This window comes from Tigriopus californicus, chromosome 3, assembly GCF_007210705.1.
Source record: "Tigriopus californicus strain San Diego chromosome 3, Tcal_SD_v2.1, whole genome shotgun sequence".
Lineage (NCBI taxonomy): Eukaryota > Metazoa > Arthropoda > Copepoda > Harpacticoida > Harpacticidae > Tigriopus > Tigriopus californicus.
In genome coordinates this window covers 14,587,142-14,614,856 of record NC_081442.1, presented here as the reverse complement: position 1 = coordinate 14,614,856, position 27,715 = coordinate 14,587,142, and the positions used below count along the sequence as shown (strand labels likewise).

At 41.2% G+C, this 27,715-nt stretch overlaps 2 protein-coding genes across 2 annotated transcripts in view; one reads left to right on the top strand and one right to left on the bottom strand.

Moving 5' to 3' along the window:
• Positions 1-2,791: 2,791 nt before the first annotated feature.
• LOC131878186 (uncharacterized) lies at positions 2,792-11,437 on the bottom strand. The gene is made up of 6 exons (XM_059224100.1): positions 10,661-11,437; positions 9,021-9,384; positions 7,662-7,836; positions 7,427-7,587; positions 6,906-7,001; positions 2,792-3,301 (listed from the first exon to the last, which is right to left on the bottom strand). Exons 1-6 carry the CDS (start codon positions 11,435-11,437, stop codon positions 3,012-3,014), a joined length of 1,863 nt encoding a protein of 620 aa, XP_059080083.1. The 3' UTR covers positions 2,792-3,011.
• Positions 11,438-12,532: 1,095 nt separating this feature from the next.
• Positions 12,533-27,715, top strand: part of LOC131878141 (locomotion-related protein Hikaru genki-like) — a gene marked incomplete in the record, with an annotated part of 17,387 nt that continues 2,204 nt past the window's right edge. Inside the window, 7 exon segments of the mRNA XM_059224040.1 lie at positions 12,533-12,935; positions 13,558-13,764; positions 13,830-13,918; positions 14,122-14,293; positions 15,409-15,582; positions 17,055-17,192; positions 26,994-27,137. Of these exon segments, the coding sequence (XP_059080023.1) occupies positions 12,704-12,935; positions 13,558-13,764; positions 13,830-13,918; positions 14,122-14,293; positions 15,409-15,582; positions 17,055-17,192; positions 26,994-27,137 (1,156 nt within the window).

The window sequence follows — 27,715 nt, the reverse complement described above, 5'->3', positions numbered from 1 at the left end:
GTCCGATTCTAATAAAAAAAAACTGATGGCGGGGGCTTGAAACCATTTTAAATATCACGACTTAGCATCGAAAAATGCAACCTGGCCACCCTGCCGCCAACATGCCTGAGCATAGTGCTGCTCAAAATGCGCCTCCTCTCGGATAGGATATAAGGGTCGGCGGGGAGGGTTGCCAAATAAACTGGTAGCGTCCTACTCAGGTTGTGAACTCACAGGCTTCAGGAGACACCACTTTTGCACCATAACTACCTGACTTAAAAATAACACTGTTTATTCACACCACAGCATTATCGTCCACATGCTAGTGATCTATCGTAGTCATCAACAATGGGTTCAACAAAAACCGTATCGTATTGCAATGGTATGGATAGCAACCCTGGGTTTGGCTTGAATGGAAGTCGTCTAGGTCATGGAGTACGTCAGTAGTGGAGTGGAACGCTCGGTCGAAGATTGAACGTCTTCTAGCGAGGTTTGGTAGAGCCATGCGTTACCTCCTGATCAGATGCATTCCCACTGAGAGAGTGTTCAATGTGCTCAATGAATTCCATCTTCATGTTCAAGTACTTGATTAGGAGGTAACGCAAAACTGAAACGTCTAGCGAGGTTTCAGAGAGCTTTCCACTCCACTACTACCGTACTCCATGTCTAAGTGTTATTCATTAGCTAACTTTCGCAACCTCTCACATTAGTTGCGCCATGGGAGGCCTAAAAAGAGAGCTTCACATTATCGCCACTAATTGATGACTTTTGAAAGAGGTAATAATAGAGAACTAGAAGAGTGCCACACTCAAATAGTCACCTCCTGTGCAAGTATTAATTGAGGGATGTCTTGAAAGTCACGTTTTCCCTCAAATTATCCAATTTACGTACCGAAAACAGCATATGACGCAAAACATAAGCTTCAGCGTAAACCCTTTCAAAACTGGATAGTGTTGTTCAATTTTTTTTTAGACAGCCGTTTTTTGAGAAAGGGATCCAACGGTAAAGGCTTCCTTGCAAACGTACTCCATGCTTCCATGTCCATGCCTACACCTAGCCTTTGTTATTATTTATATTTCGAGGGGGGAGGGGGCAGACCATGGGGCACAGTAACATCCCCTGTTCCGTGCACCATCAAGTACATCATCCTAAAATGTTCTTGCTGTAAATATGCACTTGAGAAAAAATACTAGCTTATACTAAANAGCCTTTGTTATTATTTATATTTCGAGGGGGGAGGGGGCAGACCATGGGGCACAGTAACATCCCCTGTTCACGGTGCCTTGAGCCATTAAGAAGTGAAAACTGATTAGGGCAGCAAAACCATTGACAGAATTAAGTAAAGGGGATCTCGGGCATTCATTTACCAAGCGCGAGCTTGTAGTAATTCTTCTTATGCAACTGATACTAACAGGTATTTTCGTGGCTTATCATCTTGACCAAATGGCCACTTTGCCTTATGCTTCAACCAATGTGTGTTGGGAATTTCGATCGACGCAGAATTTCATTGGCTCTTTGGAGGGGTCAAGCGGATAAGCGATGAAACGTAAAAGCCAAGAAAATATCAGCCAGTGACGGCTTTGTTCTTGCTGTAAATATGCACTTGAGAAAAAATACTAGCTTATACTAAAAGGTCTTGCAAATTTCGGGTCACTCACACTTGCACTGTTTCTTCTCATAAGAAAACCTCTCACAAAGCTGGAGAGACTGTATTCATTCTAACATGGGAGTAATTGGTACGTTACAGACGCAACCCAAGCATGCAATCCACATTCTTGAGGTCAGTTTAAGATCTGACTTAAGCAGCTTTCCTCTTCAGTTGCAAATATGGCCTTCTCCATTACGCCTTCGTCACATCAGGGTACACAAGTTAGTTAATCGCCTCAACATGACATTATTTCGGACTCAAATCTTCGTTAACACACACTTCGTGTGTCTCATATTATTAATCCCGCCAACTAGCTGAGGATTGTGGGCCAGGCTTGCCCTATATTTCACGAGCGGGAACTAGCATGGTTAAAACCCTTGCTGTTGGGGTTCGTGTTAGGTACACGCGTTTAAAACTTTAGTTACATACAGTGTTGGTCACCACTCCTACGATTTTGTTACTCCTGCTTTGATGGGTGAGTACAACATTCCGTTCCAAGAAACGCCAATTCCATAACATTGACCACAATATGAGGTTTTTCAATACCATTCCTGTCCAGTGATTATGATTCGTGCCATGAAAACTTGAGATAAAAACGTTTTCATTGAAGTGCGAATTCCATCAGTGAAGCAGCTCCTGGTTGGAGGTGAATGAATGCCCAAGATCCCCTTTACTTATAGAATTCTGTCAATGGTTTTGCTCCCCTAATCAGTATTCGCTTTTAATGGCTGAAGGCAGTGTGTATTGTGATCAGCGATGTCAAAATTCGACTTTGAAGGAATTTCTTTCACTTTCTGCCACCATTTTCTGCCAGGTGGTCAAAAATGGCTTTTGATAATTTCCCATCCAAGTTACATCCTCGTTGGCAAAAATCCACTTGAAGGAATTTCTGCCACTTTCTGCCAGGTGGTCAAGAATGGCTTTTAATGATTTCTCATCCCTGATTGTGATTGAACAAAAACCTAAAAAAGGAAAATCAAATTGGTTAAAGTTTTTCTAATGCAGCTGATTTGGTGACCCCAAAGTATTGCTACTCCAATCGATTGAAGGCACTACTTCTAAAATTGGAAATCAATACCTTAATCATTACCTTATAACCTACTTTCACTCTTTACCCATTCGCTCCGAAAACGAGCCTGTCTGGCTTGGGAGCTATGCACTCTTTTGACTTGGCTTCATCTGTAGTGCTCACTTTAAGGCGTGGAATTGTTAGAAAAATGGCAAAAGAGGTTTGTACATTACGTTTATTCACAATTGTTGGCTTGTGTTCAGCTCTATACACCAACGATTAGTTCCCTCTAGATCAATTTGGGATTGGATTTTCTGTTTAGTTCCTCCCCGGAAAATCCGATGCCAAAATTGTTAGCAACGTATGAGAGATCAATTAAGCGATATCTTGATCAAGAGCACTTTCAATACGGTTGGGCGTATGTTGGGATCCTTTTCTCTTGCATGGGTTTCGTTCGCGGGCGAAAATAAGAATACTCATCAAGGAACCAACAGCCAGCAATATCCAGGCTGTTGCTAAATGTTCGAATGTTAGAGGGATTAGAACGTCTTGGGGCTGTTGTTTGGGTAGGACGTATTTCTTGGCAATGTGGTCCACAATGCCGCTGCTCAACAACCTCGCTTGAATTTGGGATACGCGAGGACCCCAAGGGGCGTACTTAGGAACTGGTGGAAAAATCATTTGAATCAAGTACCTTGTTTCATTGTAAGAACTCTTTCCATTCTAAAGCTTGCTGAAAATACGCACAAAGTTATTAGGATTGGCTCAAATCTGTCCCGTTGGCATTTAAACAGAGAAAAATGTAAGGGCGTTTGGTTTTATTGAAATATTTGGGATACGTTGGGCATTTCGAAGTTTTACTTCAATTCGCTCTTCAAAAGTAAGCTAACTTGCGTTCATATGAATAATTGGTTGGAGGGTTTTGACCGAAGAATGAATGATTTCATGGTTTTATGTGGTTAATTGTGCGAGGAAAATTGCGTGCGTTCGCTATAAAGGAAATCTCTCAAGAACGTTTCGAATTGCTATGTATAACAAAAAATGGCAATCGAGTACATTAACATAACCGTACGTTTCATACAACGTTCATGTCTGAAGTAGTTTCTTCTTTTTTTTCTTAGACACTTCGCTCAACTTGTTTTCAAGTTTAAGAGATATTGCTTGATTACCAAAACAAAGCCGTTGTATGTTTTTGAAAGCAGTGGACATACACTCTAGTACCTTAATCCATATTTGCGCCCAAGGAGTTGAGGCAATCGTCTCGAGATCGAACGGGCATTACAACGCAAGGTTCAAATCCTACTCATTGCGAATGCCTATTTGTGCACGTCTTGGTTGGGTAATCCAGTGTTGGGTAACACTGCAAAGCACTTTCCTTGAAAATGTATCATTTTCTAAGGGTGACTAATTTTGCATTTGCCCAATACTTCAGCCGAGTACTGTTTGGCGAGATCTTTGAGGCTTTTTTTTATCTTAGCAACTCATTTTCGTTTGATAAATGATCAATACAGAAGCAACGATCTCCTCTGATATCCATCGTGCGGGCAATTTGGAGTTTAAAATATTCTGGCCGTCATCAAGTTTACAATACATGACCACCGGAGAACAGTGGCTCGAAATTTATGTAGTAAGGCCGGTTCATTGAATGGCGTCTGGTTCATGCAATAATTGATGTACTAGCACACCTTTAGTTAGCGGTGACTTAGTTCACGAACTTTTTTGCATTCTTTGCATCATGGCTGTTTCATGTTCAGTTGGCGGTGAATTAGTCAATGAACTTGTCATAATGAGCTGAAATGCAATCAAGTTCCGTCAACATCAAATGCTAGTGCTGCCAATTTGGCAAATCTTGCATAGAGATATATGTCTAGATTCTAGCATGAAGCCCAGCATGGCCTCTAATATACCTCCAAATGCTTGTCTTGAATACCTTCAATCGGTCAGATCCCAAGCACGGTGTTCAGAATGTTGTCAGATAATTTTCAAATATTCTCACAAGACATTTAAAGACGGTTTTTGATATCAGTAAATCAAGGAAATTTTCTGTTTCAAAAAAAATCATTTGTCAATTAAAAAAGTGTAAAATGACACTTAAAACATACTTAATGGCACATTAGACTAATAGCGCTAAAAGTCAAAGCCATTAGATACATTATTTGGACCTTCAGTAGAAATTTTATGGACATTTATAAACCGGCTACTTAGCTATTGCAAGTTGAATGTTCCGGTTTCTGTCAAAACTAGACTACAAATGCCCAAATCGTAGCTCGACGATAACTAATGAACATATTACATATTTCTGCGACCTCACATTCTCAAATGAGACATGTTTTCCTTTAAAAGATGTTATATTATTAGATATGAAATATTGAGTCATTTAAATTACATTAAAAAACAGATTTTAAATAAATAAATAAAATTCCTACAAAAACTTTTCCATTATTTGAATGCTCAAAAAATTGCGGTATTCCATTTAGCGGTTAGGTTTTTCAATTTGAAGTGTGACTGAAAGCTTGGTGCATATTTGTTCATCAACGTTTTCTTGAAATGTCGTTGGTTTTCTTGAAATTGCAGTGAGCAGCACAAGTGGGTATATGAAGCAAATTCAATAAAAATCTATTGCATTAAAAAAAATGTCACCCAATATTTTTTGAGTTAATATAGCATCACCATGTAACAAATATAATACATCCGAGTATATAAGATCGAAAATGTACTTAATATGCCAATTCATTTGTGGCAAGGGGTCGTCAAGGAATTCAACTTGCAATAGTTAAGTAACCGGCTTATAAATGGCCATAAATTTTCTACTGAACTCAAGTACCTAATAATTTTGCTTTTCACCACTTTTAGTCTTATGTGCCATTAAGTGTGTTTTAAGTGTCATTTTGCACTGTTTTTTTATCAGCAACTGACTTTTTTTACACGATATAAATTGAAGTCCTTGATATACTGGTATCAAAAACCGTCTTTGAAAATCTTGAGAGCATAGTTGAAAGTCACTTAACAACATTCTAAACAACGTGCAGGACAATATTTGAGATCAAATCCAAGGTTCAACACGTAGGATAAAGCAAAGGCCATGCAAATGTTTTTTTCTTAAATGATCAAATTTGCAGAATTTTCAAAAGCTAACTGTATCTACAACATCAAACATTTAAGATATCTTGCCATTTGTTTCGTTTTTTTCAATACAATTGAATCATTTCAATGAAAGTTGAAAAGCAAAAGGCAGAAAATCTAATATTTTCAGTTTAGCGGCGAGTTAGGTCAATTTTTACCGTCTAGTTTAGCCAGTAAATTAGTGCATGAATTATCGCGACCCAATTTAGACTTGATTAAACGCACACAAACACTGGGTCGTGTACTAATTTGTGCACTAGTTCACGTGTCAAATGAGTTAGACTTGATTCAAAGAACCGGCATCTGGTCTGAATGATTTTTCCCTCTTGCCCAGAGTATGATGCAAATACGATTCTAATGGCACAAGTAGAGATCACGTTCTAATGTTTGAAACCTGAGGTGGGTTCTTTGAATCGCGTCTAACTCATTTGACACATGAATTAGTTCACGACCACACTTTTGCGTTCTTTGAATCATGTCTAAATTTGGTCACGACTAATTCATGGACTAATCCGTTGGCTAGACTAGACGGCAAGAAATACCTCTTCTTGGACCAATTCTTATGGTCAAAAATGGCAGATTTCATGGATGCGCGTGCTACTACGGTGTCTAATAAAAACACAATTTGACCACGGCACATCCATGGATGTTTTTTATTATGTAGATGTCTGAACCAGAGCTCTAGGAATAGAAGCGGTACTCCCACCAGACTAATTGAGATTTTATTTTAAACATACTTTAGTACGTCGGTAGCAGAGAGTGGGCCAATTCACATGTTGGTTTGTTTGACTATACTGGTTAAAGAAGAACAATGAGAGACAAGCGCTTGGCTTCCTGTACTTGGTAATGTTTTTGAACCACCTGTCAAAATGTGTCCAAACTCAAACCCCGTTGCATAAACAACGCTAATTTGCAGCAATCGAAAAAAAGTTGAGGTTTCATTTGTCTACATAGAGGTCAACACTGAGCCAATCCTGACAACAATGCGGTCAGACAAGTTTTACCTTGTGTCATGGGGCATTTTCAGGATGAGATTGGGTTGATTGAAACAAAACCCCCGAAATTTGATGTAAACGTAACGTTTTACCCAATTTGCTATCCAGTAGCAGTAGTCGTCTATAATGAAGTAAGGCTACGTGAACTAACCGAAAAATGTACCAGGGATCGAAGAGATCAGATTTTCCTTGGCTTCATATAGATTTTGCGATAGGGCTGTGATCCTCGTTGTTGATGTTCGAGCTCCTGAAAAATACAAGAACTTAAATCGGAATGAAAATCTCTCAAATTGACCAAAAACTTTCTGCTAATTCTAACTACAATTGATTTAGACAGGTTTAATTTTTGTGTAATGCTAAATTGTGATTTAAATGTATGCTTCATTAACCTGCAATAAGGACAGGAAGTAGAACTATGAAATGCAAAGAGCTGCTTGCTTTAGATTTTAACAAGAATCACCAAAAACAATCATTAAAGGAGCTCTAGACCTACCCCTTCTCTTGAATATCATTTACGAGCAATAAAACGTGAAAATCCGGACAAATAATTGGAAAAAAATATTTATCCGTCTTAAAAGGGGTCACCTAAGAAGAATATAAATTCGCTAACGTAACAACAAGCTGACATGAAATCTAAAACCATCATGAATTACAAATCAAGAGATGACCTACCCGCAGCCCCAAAAACTGCCCCGTTTTCTGCAATGTCTTTGTGGGCGTACTTAGCAATGTTGCTCACTAATCTCAAATCATACACTCCACCCGTCTTGATGGCCAACAAGCTGGCTTTCTGAAGATCCTTGGGAAACAATTTGAAGGACGGCAAGTCCGGACTAAGGGTTAGAGTAGCGTAAATTTTACTTGCCTAGTTCATCCGACCAAATTGGCCCAAAGTGTCCGAACTTACTGCACGTAATCCGCCAAACTAGTGAAATATAACGTCGCCCCACGCCTCCATGCATCACGTGAGTTGTCCACAGGATGTTCCCTTTCCACCTTAACCAAGACCGACAACAATGTAGAGGTAAATGACAAGCACAAGACCATGGTTGAGATATAAAATGCACCAGAGGACAAGGATGCTAGGGCGAAAAAAGAAGATTTCTATGGTTTTTTTTGTTTTTAAAGCCTTTTCAATGGCACGTTAAAGCATGAGCGTAAAATTCCTGTCTTTTCTTGATAACACTTTGATTTGGAGAGAGCCGCTTTACCGATATTTTAACCTAATAGGATCTGTAATGGTCCCTCTCTTGTACCATTGAGCAAAATTACGTGAAAAGTTATGACCATTGAGAGCTGAAAGTTAAGGTACTTGATGACACATTTGAATACACGGTACTTAGAAGAGGTGACCTGATCCATTGCAGTGACTTTGACTCTTCAGAGGGAAAGAAAAATATTGAAATTACGCTCGGGACACTACCGGGCCAGTCTTCTCCCTCTTGATTTCGTTGAAATTTGGCTTTCACTTTACTGCCGGTGCTTTTGACGGTGTTCCATCAAGGGCTAACCAGATCTTCCAACTCTAATTTGTTGGTAAATCAGATACTATCTGATAAAAATGTTAGGCAAAATAAATGCGTTTTTCGCCTTGAGCTGTTGGAAATTTCATTCCTAGTAGTGGTAAGGAAGTCGTCAAGCAAAAATGAAAAAGCTTTCAATCGTGAATATTTCCGTTGAAGATGAAATGCTCCTCAATTTCCATGTCAATATGCCTCTTCAAGACCTTAAAAATATTGCTTATGGAACAAAACTGTAGCTTGATGAATTAACATGCAACTTGCCAGCAAAGATGTTGACATCAGAAAGACATAACACTAAAAATGTGACTTGTAAATTATCATTTTTTACTTTTACACCTTAATTGAAGTAGGTATAACTTGCTTTAGAAAGGATTTGATAATGAATTGAGCAATAACTTTCGGATTCCTATATAATTTACAAAAGATTGTCAATTTTATTTCTTTATATCTGTACTGGGTCAAGTTGTCTACTGAGCCGAATTGTCCTCCTTGGTCGAGTTGTCCGCTGAGTCGAGCTGACCCTTGGAACGAGTTGTCTGTTGGGTCGAGTTATCCTGGAACCACTGCCTTGACTCGCCCACATGATTGGAAATGCCAATCTTGACTTAGCATTTGGAAACAATCACTTTTACCTGACAAAATGGCGCGGTTCTCAAGGCGGTAGGGACTTTACGGTCAAAATGTAACAAATCAAAAAGGGCTGAAAGATTTCCTGCAGTTCTTAACATTCAATGGATATTTACCCCCGCATAAACTTGGAAACCATCTAAATCGCTCTGGCTCCGTCAACCCCAGATTAATTCGAATGACAAAGTCCAAAAGCTGTCCAGGCTTGGTCTCAACATGAGGACTCAACGTGTCACTAAGATAACACTTGTGAATTGCGTAGAGGGCGAAGGAAAAAATCAAGTTCACCAAAATGGCCGAAAACCAGGTTTGTGTTGAAAACACGTTGACGGCGCTTAAGTAGTTGGGAAGTTTCTTGGGCATCCGTGAAGCATAAAAGGTTTCCACGAAGTAGAACACACCCGTGAAATCCGCAAATACCTCGTTAGGATTGCGGACTAGTCTGACACCAATTCCAAATGGCTTTTTGTACTCTGAAATCTGGCAATAAAGAAAGAGGAAAGAGTTTCTGACATTACAGTTTGAACATAGGTAGAGATAGCTATTGATTGATGATGTCCATTCTTTCGTTGTCCCTGGGTCCCAATCGAAATTTTCGGTCAATTAATTGCTGGCAACACTTGAAAACCCAAATTCAGTGATTCAGTGGGGCTGATCATACAATATTTCAAGCGTATTCAAACCCATTGGCATTTGGATTTTTGTTTTTGTTCAAAGGTTCAAAAAATTGAATAGAAACATAAATTGAGGCTTTCCCAAAGCTGTTCATTTTTCATTGGTATTTTGTTTTGGTGCTCTTCCTTTCCAGGAATAAGGTTTGTTTCAAAAACCTTTTGAGTGCACCAGACAAGTCGAATCAACGAGAAAAATCCACTCTGTACATAATGCAGAGAATATTCATGATCGTTTTTCATGTTTGGCAACTCTTTCTTGATCGAACGCTACCCAAAAATGTTATATGCTTTGAGGCATCGGAAACTTCTCTAAAAAGTCCTCATAGTAGAGGGGCATAAATGTGTTTGGCAACCAAAATGTAATGTTTCAGTCCCATACACCCTTGAGTTTTCTCGATCACGTGATTGCTTTCTTGTGCACTCAAAACCAGTTTCGTAGTATAGTTAACAATAAACCTTAAAGTTTTGTCGAAATGCTAAGTTCAACAACGTCAAATGGGCATTTGTTAAGCATAAAAAACAAGGGAAAAAGCGAAGGAGAGGTTTGTAACCCAAGTTCAAAAAATGAACCCCCCAAAACGCATACTACAGTTTGTCATTTCACGGCATTCGTGTTTTTGCCGTATGATATCAACCCGTCTTAAAGTGACAGGTAGGACAAGCGCAAAATTAACAAAGCAGAAGAGGGAAATTGAAAGACAAGGTATGGGACGTGTCTTTGAGAAATTCACCGTGTGATCATTAGTAATCTGAAAAAAGTCAGCCACTTTTGAGTATGAGCATATAAGCATAATGTATGGCATGTACTTGACAGATTGTAGAGCATGATCTCCACGAATATTCACAATCATTGAGTCAATTTTTTTTGTTGTTTTAAGTTTAAAACACAAGTTCAAGGTTAGAACCCTGTACGATGTTACAGTAAAACCGACAATGGACCTTCATCATTACCACTTCGTGACCATTTACGCATTGCTTCTCCCAACCTGAATGTTTAACAGGAGATGCTTCTTCTCAAATATGTATCTGATGAAGTACTTGCCGCTAGTTATAACCCAAGAAATGAACAAGGAGGTACGTACTTCAATGAGTTGTTTGGTAACTTCATATCCCAATTTTCTCTCAAATGACCAGCCATGCCACTCGTATTTAAAGTTGACCCCCAATTTCTGAGCGATTATCTTGGCCACATCCACTTCAAATCCATAAGGAGCGGTTCCATTCACTCCGTCCTGATAAGTAGTCGGAACAAAGGGCACATAACTCACAGCCCATGTGCTATGAATACCATGGCAAGACCCTTTGAATCTCTCAATCAAGTCAGCTGTGAAGCCATAACCAGCTCTCCATACCACAAAGGGTCGATTGTAATCGGCAAACGGTCCAAATGGACAAATGAGGAAAAAGCGGACCAAGGTCTCGGTTCCATCCGAAACCATGGCAAAGAATGCCGAATGTGCCCGATTGGCCACCTCGTACCACTCGCTCAACCCTTGGGAGTCGGGTAAGACCAAGATGATGAACGAACTTCGAAATGGTTGGACTCTTTTCAAGACCTTCCAAGTTTGATTTCCATTCATCTCAGATATGATGGTCAATGAGCAACAAGTTTGGGAAGTGACCTGGTCCAATCGAGTCATTGGGTCCTCAATGGAAAGATGAGTCCAGTTGGAGTCCGAGGGAGAGGTTGACATTGGAATGGCAATGGTTGTCAGCAGATAACCATTGGGACAATGATGACCCACGAAGTTGCTATAGGATGACTTGAGATTTTCCAACAATTCAATGTTGAAACCAAAACATTTAGGAAGATGATGGAGGAAAACGGCAACTTGAAGAAGCTCCGACACCCTCATCATGTCGACTGTCCTCGATTGGATGTTAATTAAACATCAAACGGGGAGATTGACTTCGAGATGGACGCCCTACAAAAATGTGAACCTTTGATTGTAAGCTAATTTGACTTGATCGAATTTAAATGTCATTATTCCATTTCCGTGCGTTCTGACGACATTGACGTGGTCGTCGTCAATTGTACGTAACGAATCTCTACCGACCGACTAGGCTGATTTTGTTAATGTAAATTGTATTTTGTTCAATTACAATTTGGTTACCATTGATTCAAAATTCTGAGACTTTCGTGACCTTTCCAATTTCAAGAGGTAAATTGACTTCTACTTTTAAAACTTATCTTCTGTTCCTCTTGATGTCATTATCGAACGAATGTAAAAGCTGAAGGATACGCAACACTCCAGTGTCCGTAACCCGTTCAATAAAGGTCCTTTTTGAAGATAAATAAGCCCTCCCCTACTACAGTGTTAAAACTTGTAATAAAGAAAACAATACACTCGAGTAACTTTTCTGACAATTCCTAGTAGTCAAATGTTCATTTTTTTGCGGACTTCCATACCGCTACTGGGATTGGAATTCCAGCACTTCAGAACGAGATATTTATTCATTTGACTTAACTTTTATTTAATTATATTATTTGATCGACCAACGATTTAAAGTTGGCTGATCTGGCTAACCTTTGAATATAGGGTTGATCGGGAATTTTGTCAAAAGGTGGTCCAAGTCTGACTTAAATCCTGTTACCGGATCAACGCCTACATACGACCTACAAATATTTGAAGGCAGCCAATTAAACAATGAAGGGCCCCGAGAAAGAAGAGAGTTGAACTTCAATGCTTCACTTTTTACACATCGTTTTGCATAATAAGCTTCCGAGTTGATTGTATTTTTGGGTCAGCATTCAGCAAACAAAGCTTTCCAATGCTCAATTCGAACCAAAACTAGGAAGGGAGTTATCCATTTTAATATGAGAGTCGATTAGCGATTGGTTGGCGGGGGGGGCGTAATTAATCACTTTCCATTAGTTTCTTGCCCCAACCATACCCTTCGCTGTCGTTTTGAATGCTTACGTATCATGCGTATCTATTCATACCGCACTATAATAAAGAGTGCCTGTTTAGAGTGACCATTAGGTCCCACGCACCATCCCTCTCGCCCTTTTTTACCTTTTCGCCCGTTCTGTCGGAGCGTTGATTTTGAAGCGAAGGAGAGAGCTAAGAACGTTCCTCTTTCTATTCCGTGTTCCTTCCTGCTCCTTTGGGTTTCATCCGCTCATGGAACAGTTGCTCTTGAGCTATCCAACAGAAAAGAACATCGACAGCTTGCCAATTCAAGTTCTGAACTTTCCGGACGAAAAATGGAAGCAAGTTGGCATGCAGCACACACGATTGCATGAGCCGAAGAGAATGGTGACCAAGTGCTTCGGAATCATTGGAATCATTTTGTTCCAATGTTGGATCATACCAGGCATGACTGAGGATTTGGGGGTGATCAATCTTGTAACTGGTGAGTCACGGTTTGAGCCAGGTTGTTCCCTTATTAAGTTGTTTACCACGTATGAACTGTGTGCTGTCATTTCGGTATGTTACCAGAGCATGTGGCAAGCTGTTGATCGGTTTCTAGAACCAATACATCAATTACATATAGTTTTAAACTTACTTCCCGCATAAACAATTGGCATATTTAGTTTGTGCTACAATTTTGGGGAAACCGAACGTTGTGGCAACTATAATTTTAATGGAAGCAAAATTCAGTCTAATGTCAAAGAAACTTTCTCGAATGGCACCTCTGTCGTCAGAATAAACACAGATGGAGGTAGGACGTTTGAATGTCAAGCAAAACACCAGGGCTTTAAGCCTTGACTTTTGTAAGCGAAAAAACTCTAGCATTCATTACATGTAGAGCAGTACCTCTTTGGGCGTCTGCAATGCTATTTCAAGAGGTCAACCTGCTTTCGTCTAGCTTGAATAATATTTAGTACATACGGTATCTAAACAAGAAATACAACAAAAGAGACAAAATGGGGCCTTTTCCTTGAAAACTCAACCTTCTCAAGCGTATCAATCCAGAGCCACTGGAACACTTCAATTATGGACCAAAGTAAAACTTTCCATCAATACATTTTCAGATACAGAGGCATCGTGTCCCACCCCCAATGTGACTTACAATGGGAGTGTCTTGTCTGCGAACATCCTCGAGGGTGTAGCCTCGTTCAAAGCCGTGGAAGACGTGGAGTTTGACGTTCAAATTGGTCCCTTGGCCTCGGGACGACAAAAGTGCAAGTTGAGTTGTCGAAATGGCAAATGGGTCGGACCCCTGTGTCGGAAGGCCCGAGGTACAAAGTGGATCCCTGTTCCACGAGTGTTCCGGTCTGTAATCAATCTTGTTGTTCCTTTACAGAGGACACCTACAAATCTCTATTGAGAAGCTGTGAGCTGAATATTCATCCACCCAAACAGATCTTAACATATCAATACCAAGAGCTCCAAGTGAGTATTCAGTACTCTCAGTCCATAGACCTCGTTCCAAGGGCATAAAGAGACCCTAACAAGGTCTTGTTAGTACCCAATGTAGAGGCAGTCCGAAAACGAAATTGTGCTCGTACAGCAGTACTTGAGCCAACTCGTACGAGTGGGAGTGTGGGAGGCTTATGGACCCAGGCGACTGATGAGGAATGGCTCTCATGTTTCAGTTGTCGGAGAGTACCTTGTTCCCACATGGAGCGGAAATACAGATCCGGTGCAATAGCTCCAAACCCGGATTGTTTGCCCAGGAGGGAAATTCAACACTCACTTGCCAAAACGGCCAATGGGATTCTCGGCTTCCCTATTGCCGGGAAACGTCTGGTATCGAACATTTTGATGGTAAGCAACGCTGCCAGCTCAAGATAGCCATTGTTGTGCCTAATCTAAGACGATGTTTTTACATTTAAAATATTAAACCATTCGCATCTGTTAATGGCTAATTAGCCATGTAAAGTAAAGGAAATTCAAGGAAAAATGTAGTCCGGCACCCTGATTTTAGACATTTTGTGGAAGGAGAACTTAGACAAACATTACACCCAACTCGCACCGTGATCCAATTGTATTTTCAACAATCGATTAAAGTTGTGTCTTAAAAAAAAAACATGATTTTTTTGTTATTTTGTACTAACATTTCAGCTCAATGTCAGAGTACTGTTCGCTTCAATAAGTCGGTAAATTGAAATAAATGGCCAATTAAATGTTTGCATGGTGCGGGTTGGCTGGGCTTGCTGTTTGTAGTTTTGCTCCAGAGAATGCGTCAGCCCTCACTTCTCAAATACTGTGTTTTTAGTTTGGCTTTTCACGGGCTTTTCTAAACGTTACGAGGAATTTAATCCCCAGTACTACATATTAAAATGAAAGGTCACATTTGTCTATTTACTACCTTTCAATCTTTATATGATATTTGATCTACCAACAAATTTGAGATGGCAGACCGAGCTAGTCCTTGGATGAAGAGCTAATCTACAATGCCATTTGAAAATGAAGCTTTATTGGTATGATACTGCAAGCTTGAGTAACAAGATCTAAGAGCAATCTGAAATGATTTCATACAAAAACTGCTTTGACTAAGCGCATTAGTAGGGACAACCCAAAATTACGGATATGAAGGAGTAGCAGCTTGTTGGCACGAGACGAAGCATGAAATTGCTACAGATTTGACCCTCTCAAAACTGATTAGCTTACGTACATTCAGTCTAACGTATGCTTTGCAAAAGTGTTCCTGGATCCTTCGATTCACTAAGATTTGAAAGTCAAAGTTCCCAATCGTATTTCAATAAATTCGAATTTCCCATCACATATACGATGCTTGTATGCTCTAAGACATTGTTGCCAAGTATAGACACTTTTCCAACATTTTTAGTCTATAGTCGTGTTATGTACAGTACAATAGATGTCCAAAGCATAAGCTAAGTAAAAAATTAAGCTAAAGCACATTTCTTCCTCTTCTTTAGGCGATCTTCCCCCTCAAATTTCCGTGGTGAATGCTGGAGGCCACATTCAAGAAGGCCCAGGTGGCGAGCTGATTGTTTACCCAGGATCAATTATCCATTTGGATTGCATCTTTAACAGGAAACTGGGCAATCCAGCATGGAGTTGGTCCACCTCAGGAAAAGTTTATCCGACAGGTAGGCGGGTTAGTAGGCTGGCCACGTGATAGTATCGGTAGAGAGGGTGTCCAATTTTTATCAGAGCTCTCTGACCACGTGAGCAATGGACTCAATCAACGAAGAATGGGTGTGTTTCGTCTATTCAGTGAAAAGCAATCCCTTTCAGGAAAAACAAGGAATTGTGATGATCCCCCTTCCTTTTCTTCTTACCATCTGGAGAAAGAAAACATTAGCTCTAACGAGAAAAGGTCTTATGATGGCCTGCCAGGTTTTTACAGCAACCTCGTAGTTCCCTCTTGAATCATCCATTTCCATCTCTAGGGTGATAAAATATACCCAAAACACAACTACAAAACATTACATGGGAGCAAAGCATTGGTGTATAAACATATATGATTCAATTTTTTTCCACTTGAAGTCATGTCCAGCTGATTTTATAGTGCCTAAAATTTACTACATTTAATAGGTCTTCTTCTTCTGTGTTGTAATCAAATCATCCGACCATGAGCACAATGTTGAAGCAGGGAGCGCATTCGAAATTACCCTCTGGATCAAATAATGGCTACACGAGCAGAATGTGTTCCCATTTTATGTAGAGTGTGTGCCAAATGACCTCCTATGCCCACCCAAAGACCATTGGAACATGTTTGTTATGTTAGTATGTCTTGGTGTTGGAATGGGGGTATTATAAGTTTTTACTCTCCTCCTCCTCCTCTTTCTCCTTCTCCTTCCAAGACGCCAGACGCCAGACTCACGTTAAACGATGACCCAATATTGGATGGTCCATTCAAATGGAACACCATTTCTGAGGCTTTGAGCTCACAGCCACTTCTTAAGCACCAGAGTGGGTTGCAAAATGGCGATCGAGGCGTGTTCCTTTGGGTATTGAGGGGCCCTATTCCTCTGGTACTTAATTAGTCAGAATTGCCTTCTTCTAGCTTAGTCCGTGTAATGAGGGTCTTGGCTCATCCTACTGCGCTAACGAAGTAAGTAAGGAACTAACTAACTAAGGTAAATCGACTTAATTTGCCTGAAAGAAGACCACGACTATCGCCGACTTGGTAAAAGGGCTCGAGGTTTATCAGCAAGGCGCTTTTATATCGTGAAAGAATGACGGAAGTTTGTCCATAAAGTTCCTGACAAAGCCCGGTAAAAGGCTTTCTTTTCGTGTGAATGCGAAATGAAATGGAGAAAAGAGTTCCTAGAGCAAACAGACATGCAAATTAGAGAAGCCTCGGAGGGTGCTCGACAAATTTCTCGAGCACCTCGTTCCTCTTTCTCGGATGGATGTGTCCTCTCTTCTTGACGGGAAACGAAACTTGAAAGTAGACACTTTCACGCTCTCCAAACAAAAGCGAAAGATACTTAGTATTCGTTAAACAACTCGCCCGGATTGAATCGTGCACTTGAATGGGGGGGGCACTACGCACCCGTGGTTGGAGAAGGATTTCCTTGCATCTTGAGGATAACGGGTACACTTTTCTTTCCAGGTTGGGTCGTTTCAGGTTTGGAACGGAACTGGCATTTTCGTATGAGCATTTACTATGCCAAGTTAAGCGAGGATTCCAATGTCTTCACGTGCTCCTCGCCCAGAGGTCACAAGAACTCGATCACCGTACAAATATCAGGTAACAAATACTCTTATGCACGGCTTGAGAATGGTCGAAGGTCAAGATAGCCGAGTGCAATGGTTTGGACTTAATGTTCCGGGTTCAACGTGATGTGTTGGTAAACCATAAGCTTTCATGTGTTTGAATCACCGAGCCCTCTATTATGGAGGGATATTTGATGAGAAGGTTCTTGGCTTGAACGAACGAAGCTTAGTCCAGATTAAATGCTCCACAGAGGGATTATGAGAGTGTAGCAAGTCGTCTGAGAAGCAGCGACTTCTTATTTATCGTGGAAATACACTTGGAATGGCATATTTAGGGAAGTATGGGGGGGGATCATGATGATATGTGTTTCTCAAAGAAAACCTCTTTGTGAAGTTCACAAGCTTTGAATGGTCTTCAAAAGTGCTTATGATCTGAAAAAATGTAAAAGCTTATGGTAATCTACGTAATGCTTGTAAGAAGTCCAGGCATTGTGATGGAAGTATTTTGGTTGGCAGAAAAAAGGCTCCCTCATCATAATTCGATGAAAAAAGAGCATCGTTCAAGTCCCAATGGACATTAGGAACAGATTTAGGCCTCTGGCTAGATAAGTCGATAATGTTTGATTATGTCACGGATATCGCATTTCATGAATAATGAAGCATTGTGATCCGAGAGGAGAGGCAGTAATCATAAATAAGTTTCCTTCCCCGGTGTCAGGTGTCCTCGGAAACAAGAGTTCCAAGGGCTTTTGGGGAGAGGACAGAAGACGGAGATGGAGGGAACAGTGACAGAGGCCAAGTCGGTATTGGGTATCCATACTAACTCTCCTGAAGAGAACATCAATAAAGCATGCCTTTCTTACACGGGGGCTTTACTTTTTTGGCACAGCAAGTATGCTACGGGAGTTAGGTGTGTCTATGGACAGCCGTTATTGTGGTGGCAAAACAAAAGCCAATATAGTTGTTCTGGCGGGGATGCTGTACAGTATATAGCACAGTAAATCTTGGATCATTTCAGTGGGATCAAGTGCGCTCATGCGACTTAGACGATCTGGATCCGGGTTTTCCAATGTCCTTGAGCGGGGAAATGAATGGACTCAAGGAAGTGAGAGCGTAAGGATTTTCGTTTGTTATAAACACTGGCCCAAAAATGGCAACACTGAGGCATTGGAAGTAATGGATTTTGAGCGGATGTTCATTTCTTATCCGTCACTTTTGATTTGGTCTGTGTGAAAAGATTGAAAAGTTCTCGGAGTTCTGGGTTGGTGGCCGGATTTATGCCTGCCGACAAAAGGAAGATTGAATACTATTGAGAGGTCGATGGTCCATGGTCCAATTTTCCCCCTCAAGTAACGATATCGGAGTGCGCCAAACTAACAGGAAGTTTTAGCATCTCCTGATTGATATTGGATAAACTTTTCGTGGAAAAGAGCAAGTTGTTGGCCCAAGTTACAGTGGCTTTTTAACAGCAATCTTTTTCCTCGCTGATATTGCCGCTTCTGTAACATCGAGTCAATCTTTCATAACCAATCCAACACAAATAGTGTCAGCAAAGAACAAAAAGTGGAATTTCAGGTAATTGATTTCGTTCAATCCTGTTCTCCCAGATTTCAGTAGAAGAGGTCCCTTCATCAAAGATTGGGATCCAACATAACCTTACGACCTTGAATAAGTGCCCAAGCACGCTAAAGAACAGGCCAAAACAAATAGTTATCCTAACTTCAGACGCGAATTTATTATTTCGGTCCAACTATTGTAGATCGAAGGAGCAAAGTTGGCCAAGCCCATCTTGGCCTTTCTTGTCTTTGGCTGACATTAAACTAAGCCACAAGCAGGCGATGAAGCCATGTTTTCCTCGAGTAAATCTCAACCAAGTTTGAACAATATTAACGAACACCAACCAAGTTTAAGTTTGACAACCACAGCTCTGTCGTAATCTTGCAGATAACAAAACTCACTCACACACATTGTATACACACACTCACTCACGGACGGACGGACTCACACGAGGATAAGTTGACGGAGGGTGATGCTTTGGCTGCTTCCAACCGACCATCAGTTTCTATTTGGAAATTGAAGCCAGGGGTAAAAAAGCCCAGTCAAACAGAGCTCGGCCACTTTATTGAGCAGAGAAGAACCACATGAAGCTCAAATTCTCAATTCTCCCGTCCTTCTGCTTGAAAGCAAAATGTTTGAGCGTTAGATCGAGAAAACTTCCTTCACATGTGCACACTCCGCCTTCTTTCATAGTTTTAGAGGGTGATTCAAATACCAAGGGTTCCTTGTTCCATAAATAGTGCGTAAAGTGCCAAGTCATCCTCCCTTTAACCCCAGTCTATTGGACTATGGGAAAGACTGGGCCATGTGTTCCTTACTCTATTCACGAGTGAGTGTTGGTTGAAGGTGCGTGCCCCTTCATCCCACAAGTCTCCTAAAGGGAACACACTCACACCCTTGATGCATTGACGGCATGTTGTGGGAGACTTGCTAAATGGGAGGAAATTCTATTATCTTGGCTACTGGATCAGGCTGAACTGTGAAAATTGGTACGGAGTCGAAACTCAAAATATGCCAGGTGTCACCGCATCTCTTCAGTTTTTAACATTGTGAAGGAAAATGACGGGTTAGGATCAAATATCTTGATCGTTCCATTTAAAATGTTTCAAGTGTTACAACACTTGACCAATGTGTTATTCTGGCTCACCCTGTTGGATTGCATTGGAAGTTTGCCCTGGTTCTCGACTTGTGCGTAGGTCTTGTTCTGGAACGAAAAGTTTAGTTGAGAAATCTTGTGCCTTCTGCGCAACTGAATAGTGGTACAGAATACTCAAAGCGGAGCGAAGAAAACGGCGACAAGGCAGTGGAACACTTTGATTTGGTGGGATATTCTCAATACTGCTTGACACAACGACGATCGAAGAACAACCAGGAACGAGCCATTGGCGTGAGAATACTGAAAACAGTGAGAACGAACGAATCATGAGTAGGCTTTTAAACTTTTCGCTTTATGTCTCGCTCTCGATCTTCGCGTTACCTTTTGGTGGTGATAAAATGAACTCGGAACGCACATCCTATGACCATATACACTTTGTATGCACGACGATTTCGAGGTCTACCCCAAATGTCCCAATGAGAAGGTTGAGATGGACAGGGATTGGTTGTTCATTTGGTTGGTTGGAAGTAGATCTCGGTGATCTATATTCTCTTCATGTCTGCCTTCATCATTCTCGCTCCGTTTGATCCAATTTTTGGACCCAAGGCCAAAGTGGGGAAATGGTACATTTTTCGGCTCGGTCCCTAAATAATTGGATCATTTGTGATTCTTGTCCCTTTCTACCGTTCTAATACGTTTCATTCGGAGAGAAACTCTTGAATGAAGCGTGGAGCTAGGCTCAAGATGACGGAAGTCCATTCATAATTTAGATTTCCTTCTCAAAGAAAAGTGCCAGAGGACATTTTTTTTCATCGTCGTTCGCTCGAGAGCCGCTCCGGACGAGTTAAGGGTTATACACATTGATATAAGCCGCCAGGTCCCTTACATGTTGGTTCCAATTTAAATCATGCAAGGTAAATGTTCGCAATAGATTTTGTCATAATGAAAAAGTGTCATTTTTAAGAGGAGAATGAGTTAAATAGTTGGTATCATTTATACCCTACTCTTATACATCAAAGTATGGTCGAAGATCCTCCAACGTGATCAACAAAAGGCCATCCAAAAGCATTGTGACAGGCTGACCTTGTCATTGGCACCACATCAACCCATTCCATCTGCAGGGACCACTGAAGAAAAGGGAACGACTCCTTTGTTGTGAATTAGACTTAAGGATGGCAGGATAATAGACACCCAGAGTTTTGTCAGTGAACGACCACAATGCTGCATATCGCCCAAATATATTGGAGTGGGAAGCATGTGACCACTCAAGGACATACTTTGCCCAGACCTCCCTAGACTTGAAGTGGTTTTTATGCTATGTGAAATTATGACAATAGTGTGACCTCGTCATAAAAGATAGTTCCCTTCAAATAGAGGAACTTCAAGTTAGTCATGAGTTTTCGTGGTGGGCTCAGATTAACATATTCTGTCTTTTGAATGACTTTCAAACCATGGGACAAGGTGTGGATGAACTGGTGACAAGTGGGACTTTTTTAACCCCACCTGGTGCAACAATGACAAGACAAAGAATGGAGTGCTGCCAAACGATCCTCCATATGATTTGAAATGTTCCCCAACCCCATTTGAATATGGAAATTGAGTTGTCTGTCTTCAGGTATATGCCACGAAATGTCTTCAAGGTCTCTTGGAAATTAGTCCAAAACACACAACTTAGTTAGGTGGTTCTGGTGGTTGTTGACCTCGGACACGAAATAGCGGGTCCATGTTGAAACAGATTGGCTGGCCAAGATTACATTGGAACAAGACCAGGGAATAAGGGAGTTGTCCACGGGGCCCTTCTGTTCCTTCTGGAAGCGTGAGAACCAACCCAGTTGGCCACAGCCTCTTGCCCTCCAGGTAGAAGAGCAGAATTACGTAGAGCGAACATAAAAGAGTATTAAAGGTAAGGGCTGTGGTGCATATAAAGATCAGCCCAAAAAATTGCACGCGCCAGAAACTTAGCAAAAAATGGTGGAACCTTCCAGTTTCAATTTGGACCACTGAAGATCATAGAACTAGATAAACGAAATTGAGAGCTGGTTTTGGAATAGTGGCCTTGCCTCAGAAATGATAAGGTACTTTTGGAACCATTTTTGTGTAGAAAAGATGTAAATGAGTTTGCAAAATGAGAAACAGGTTGGGAAGGCAACACTTCACCAAGGTCGTCGAGCAAAGGTTGCTAAGCAAAGCTCTTTCCCACCCTTTAGCAAGGTAACCAGGTCCATAAATTTTGAAATCTTAACATTTTAAACACCTACCCAAAAGCTGGAAACCAATTTCCACGTAAAATGGAAAGTAGACGATGGAACATGGAATTTGGTGCATTTTAAATGGACAACACGTGCACTGAAATTTGCATCCACCTCCCGTGGGTTGACTCTCTTACAATATGGGCTTAGGCGATATGCAGATATTGGCCAAACGTTAGATTCCAAGCCTTTTTTCATGACTTCCGATTACACGATTTTGAAACGCTATTGAAAATATCCAAAAAGCAATCTTTATTGACTCATTCTGAACAAAAACTAGTCATGGTGTATAAGTTAGGAAATTTGATTGTAAAATGATAACAGCCTTAGCTCCCGACTCACATTGGAAAGAAGATCTCTTGCGATGGAGTTGAAGCATAAAACCACGGATTTGAAAGCGTATTAAGGCCATTAATCTCTTCCTTCCCCGGTTTTCTGTTAGGATCATCCTGGGATTTGGCCCCACCATGAATGTTCCATCTAACCTCAAGATATTTTCTGTTCCAACAACGAAGCGAAGAAAATGCACTTTGTTACAACAACTTTCTTGACAACAACAACTCTTGTGACAATAACAAGAAATTGCCCACTTTGACAGATGATCTGTTTTTGTTGGTCCAATTCTTCGCAAGGTGTACGTGTAATTGTTTCCACTCCAAGACCAGAGATTTTTCTTTTCATTGGTCTCCACTCATTTGGAACTAGCTCCATTCTGTATTAAACATCCTATATATATATCTTCATTTGTTCCCCTTGATTGGTTGTTGGCCAAAGTCTACAGTGGCACACCACCGTTAGGTACGGTGTTCCCAGTCCCCCAAAAGACTGCATTGTACACACAATACCGTGTAACCAAGTAAGGAATAAAGCGAGAGCGACGACCTTTGGATGCTCGAGGGACTCTCAACCAAATAACAATATCATTGGATTTCCTGCCACACCATTCTAATCCATTTTGAGCTACCGGCGGAGTGAGCTGCAATACGGAAGCGAACTTTTCGCTTAGATGCACTTCATACCATACGTATCTGAGTGAGTCAGAGAAAGAGCGAATCAAGCACTTGTCTCTCACACTCGCATCTCTTTCTCTCTTTCTGGAAATGCACGGAAAAGTTCTTATCAAAGCAAACAATGGTGTAATTTTCGAGCCCTTTGGAGCTGAAGAATCCAATCCCCAGCTCATCATGCTATCTAACATCAGCACGGCCCGGGGAAAGTTCTAATAAATGTATTCAGAGAGAGACGACCGGGCGTGTCTTCATCATTGAAAATTCATATGCAAATTTGAAGGGGCTCTCAGCGAAGGACGTGCGGGATCCCTTCTCTATGCTCCTCCAGTGTCAAAAGGGATACAATCAAATCTTGTTTTTCAGTCAAAGAACAAACGAACTTCTCTCGAATGCAATTCTCGTCAGAACTGACAACTTTTCAATTCCTCAATTAAAGAGAACCAACATTGGACAAAGTCTCTTTGGACCTTGTTACTGGGTGGGTCGTCGTTTTCCGCCCAATTACATCCAACACATTGCAGATTCCTGAAAGCCTTTAATGGGCCAGATGCATTTGCTCTAAGATTGAATGGGTTCTCTTCAACCCAGTTGCCTGCTAAATTTGATGTATTCGAGGATACTGTTGAGTGTACAGATGTGCATAATGCATTACAGAGGCGTGCTGTAATCTTTGTTTTGACGAGTAATAACAACACGAACAAAAACTTGCTGGGAACGGTCGGTTTCTTGAAAAGTGCACCCTATGCTCTAAAACCTCAGGACAGTTTTAAACTTTGGCCATCAGCCTCCAAGTATCAGAGATAAATCTGACATGCTAACCGAGAAACAAGGGATTGCACTTTTCTCCACCCTGCGGACACGAAAGCAAATTGGAGTGCTTGAAACGACCAAATAAAGGCTTTGCTTTCATGTCAACCCTCAGCTCTTCATAGTTGGATCTTGGTTTTCGGCGAAGGCTTCACGATACGAATCGAATTGATGAAAGAAAAGGACCGAGAAAAGTTGATTTGGAAGGAAGCAGTTACATACTAAACTTGAAGTTTTAGTAGTGGGGGCCATTCAGTGAAACGAAATAGGGGACGGTCTCGATCATTATTTCTGTTTGAATTATTTGGTTTATGTTTTGCCACATGAATCAAACTTTTGAAAAACCAAAATAATAGAAAGACAATTGGATTTGAAAGAAATAGCCGTGGTGCATAAGAAACGATCAACGTTTAATTTGTTGGAGACATACATAACCGTACTAAGGGGTGGTCTGTCATTTGATTTATTCAAGTGGTAGATGAAAAAGATAAATCAATGGACATCAAACTTCGTTTTTGGGGCTAAGACTTGATGTCAGGAAGGTCTCCGGTTCCCCAAAAGTATTAATATTCGGACAAGCACTGAAGCAGACTTCATAACACCGTGCCAACATTTCAGTGCAAGACCGATGTAAATAGATGAACAGAAAACTAATTTATCATAGTTACATTTGGTTTAGAAGTGAGTAATTTGGAAGGAATTCACCATTTTCACCATCAATTAATTGATTGGCCGCCTGAGCTTTCCTTGGATCTCAAAATATGTGAACCCACCAAGGGCATTTGCTCAAGATCGCCGGGAAATTGCTCTCCAATTTTCACACAAGTCCATCTCGAAGGCAATCTTGAGGAGCAGTCGTAGTCAGTGGAGAGGGAAGGTTGCTTATTGCACCCTTGGCTGGTTTCAGAAACCTGTCATTTGCCAAGACCGATTTCAAGGCCTCTCTCTCTCTAAGAGCCTCTAGTGTGGTTCTGACACTTCGAGAAAGGTCTTGTGGTCTTCAAGATGAGTGAGATTGGGACTACTCTCCTCGTCGAGAATCTACGCTCTTTGGCTGCCAAAGATATCGGCATCGCAAGCAAGTGACAGATTCAATTTGGAACGGGATCTTTTGTCGCTTTGTCAATCTTTTTTCTCGTACAGACAAGCACTTCGTGGTTGATTTTAAACCAAGTTGGTTGCGGTTATAAAAAAAGCCAAGCGTACATGGTTCGAAACAAACTTAGCCTATTGAAAGCCGAGAGTCTCTCGAGTGGAATCCGAAGCTTTTAAAGCCACTCCAGCTTTAATGAACCCTGTTGACTTGGAGCTTGTTTTTTTTGGGGGGAGGGGGGAGGGCATGGTTTAGCTCTTAACGATAAGGTAGTCAGTCAGTGGTCGTTCCAGGAATGGAATAAATACCAACTGTAGGCGCAGCTGTGGTGGCTCAAGGTTAACGAGTCCATACCCGGATAAAAAGGCCCAACGGAACGAGATTGTTGGGTCTGATTGAGCGTCTATCTCGATTGAGATTGGATCCCACTCTACTGGCTGGGTGTTATCTTTTGGCCACTCCTCTAAATTGGGAACTAAGACAGGAGTGGAACATAAATTTTTGTTCGGATCGTTTCCCACATTTGTCGAGGCTGTGACAAAACCGGAGGAGATTTATTTCGGTACCATCCATTTGTTGGAACAGGTCCATGTCTCATGCGAGTGCACGACCACCTGGAACGACTCCACTTACTCCAAGCTTTATGATGGAAACTCCACAAGTACTCGAAAGTGAATGAGTCAGTGAGTGAGTGAAAACTCCACTTGCAGGAACTTCATCTTCTACTACTTCTTGTTCCTACTATTGGAACCCTCGGACCGAAGTTTACGATCAAATAATCACCCATCAAAGTTTATCGCCAAAAAGTGGATGTGCATGGGAGTCTGAGACATCTCATTTTTATTGAACAATTGCCAATCATGGAACTTTCACATTGTTGTGCCTTCGAAGGGAAACGTTGTCCGATCCGTTGATCGAAGAGAAAGGGGACAAGTTTCCACACCAAAAATAAGCTTGAAATGACAGACAATTGACAGAGAAGGCAAACTCCCCCCTTTTCCAAATCGGTTTCATAAAATATACCGTCTCAACATCGGAAATTGAACCAATTTCGAGAGCCAGGTGGTGGGAGTCGAGCTTGTCGAGAACTTTACGAGGTTGGAAACTAGCTTGGGAATCAAGCAAGGCATGTGTCAGGCGGTGCTAAAGGTGGTTCCAACGGTGGTTTCAGCCAACTTTGAAACCGGGTTTTACAAGAGTGTGCAAACTCATTTCGACATGATAGAGACCCACCGGGTGGAAAAAAATAAGGGCCACTTTTGGTGCCTTAAAAATGCTTCTATATAAATATCGCTATCTTGCCTAAGGCAATAGAAATGCTGATGTCCGAAAATGAATTGCAAGTAAGCGCAGTCGTTAGGTCAGAGCCCAAGCTATAAGCATGTTGAAGACCTTACAAGACCTGCAAGAAGCTGAAGGATGTGAGTGAGGTCTTCGGAAATGCTTTCACTGTTCATCCTCGGACCATTTAAAAGTGGACAACTTAATGCAGGAATGGCAGATCCCTGAAGACCTAGCCTGGTTGAGGACGGAAGAGTGGGATTCTTGAACTAAGCTCAACTGGCTAAATATGGGCGGGTTACGATTTTGTTTCAAGGTTGAACTTTAATCATGCGTTGTTTGGCACTCACAAACCTTTTCAATAGTCCTTGGCAATGGCAACCTTAGACTCATTAAGATCTGGCATTTTTTGTGAGGGAAGCCTCATTTCAAGAAGGAAGCAAAAGTGACTCATAGGTTTTTTAACACTGTACAAGCAGAGAGCAAGACGGAGAGAGAAGCCGGATTGAGAGCGGAAATGTTTTACTCGTCCGTCTACTTCAGATACATGTCTCAAATGTCAGATTGAAAGGCAAGGCAAAATTGACCTCCTTGTTAATTGAATTGCCAGGTTCCTCTTTGTCTGACTGCCTTTCTGTCTGCCTGTCTGTCTATGAGCCCGACGCCGTCCTCTAGGCCTGGAAATGTCAAGGAGAAATCACATCAACTTGAAGATCGAGTAATTGATATTTCCTTATTTCAGATGTTGAGTGCCCCGAGTTCCATATTGAAGACGTGGAACTGGAAAGCCGATTGGAGAGCCGCAAGATTGGGTCCATAGCCACTTTTTCATGTCCCCTTGGATTCGTGCTTCAAGGGCCGGACAAGATTGCGTGTCAAAAGAATGGTGAGAATCATAATTCAGGTTTTTTTCAGGCCAATACATTTCTAACATGAAACCCCTGGACCACTTTGATCTATGTGGAACACAGAAGGAATAGCGTTCCAAACGTCAAACGAAATCCACTCATTTATCATTCCGTTTGATGTGCTTGGCCTTAAAAAACGAGAGCACCTTTTTTGGCCCATTTCCTAAGGCCAAACAGAGGTCTGTGGTAATCTGGGGAATTTCAAGCCCATGTTTGCCTTGTTCAAAATGATGCTAACTGAATTTGGCCATAAAAAAGAGAGAAGCTCCGTTTGGGAGTTGTATTGGATCGGAAGATGGGTTCATGTTTTATTGATGCGAAAGTGCCGCGTGGAGCCAATAAATCACCGAAATGTGCATGAACAGGGGAACGAACTGGAACCGGAACCTCCAAGAGGTTGGAAAATATTCAGGGACGGGGAGCTCCTCTCAAAAGTTCCCAGCTTTAGCTAGTTGCTAGCTTTCATGAGGAGATCAAGGCCAAGTTGATCTCTCTCAGGGATAGACAAAGTCTGGATCAACTTCCACAATACGTAAATCCAACAAGAGCAAATGCT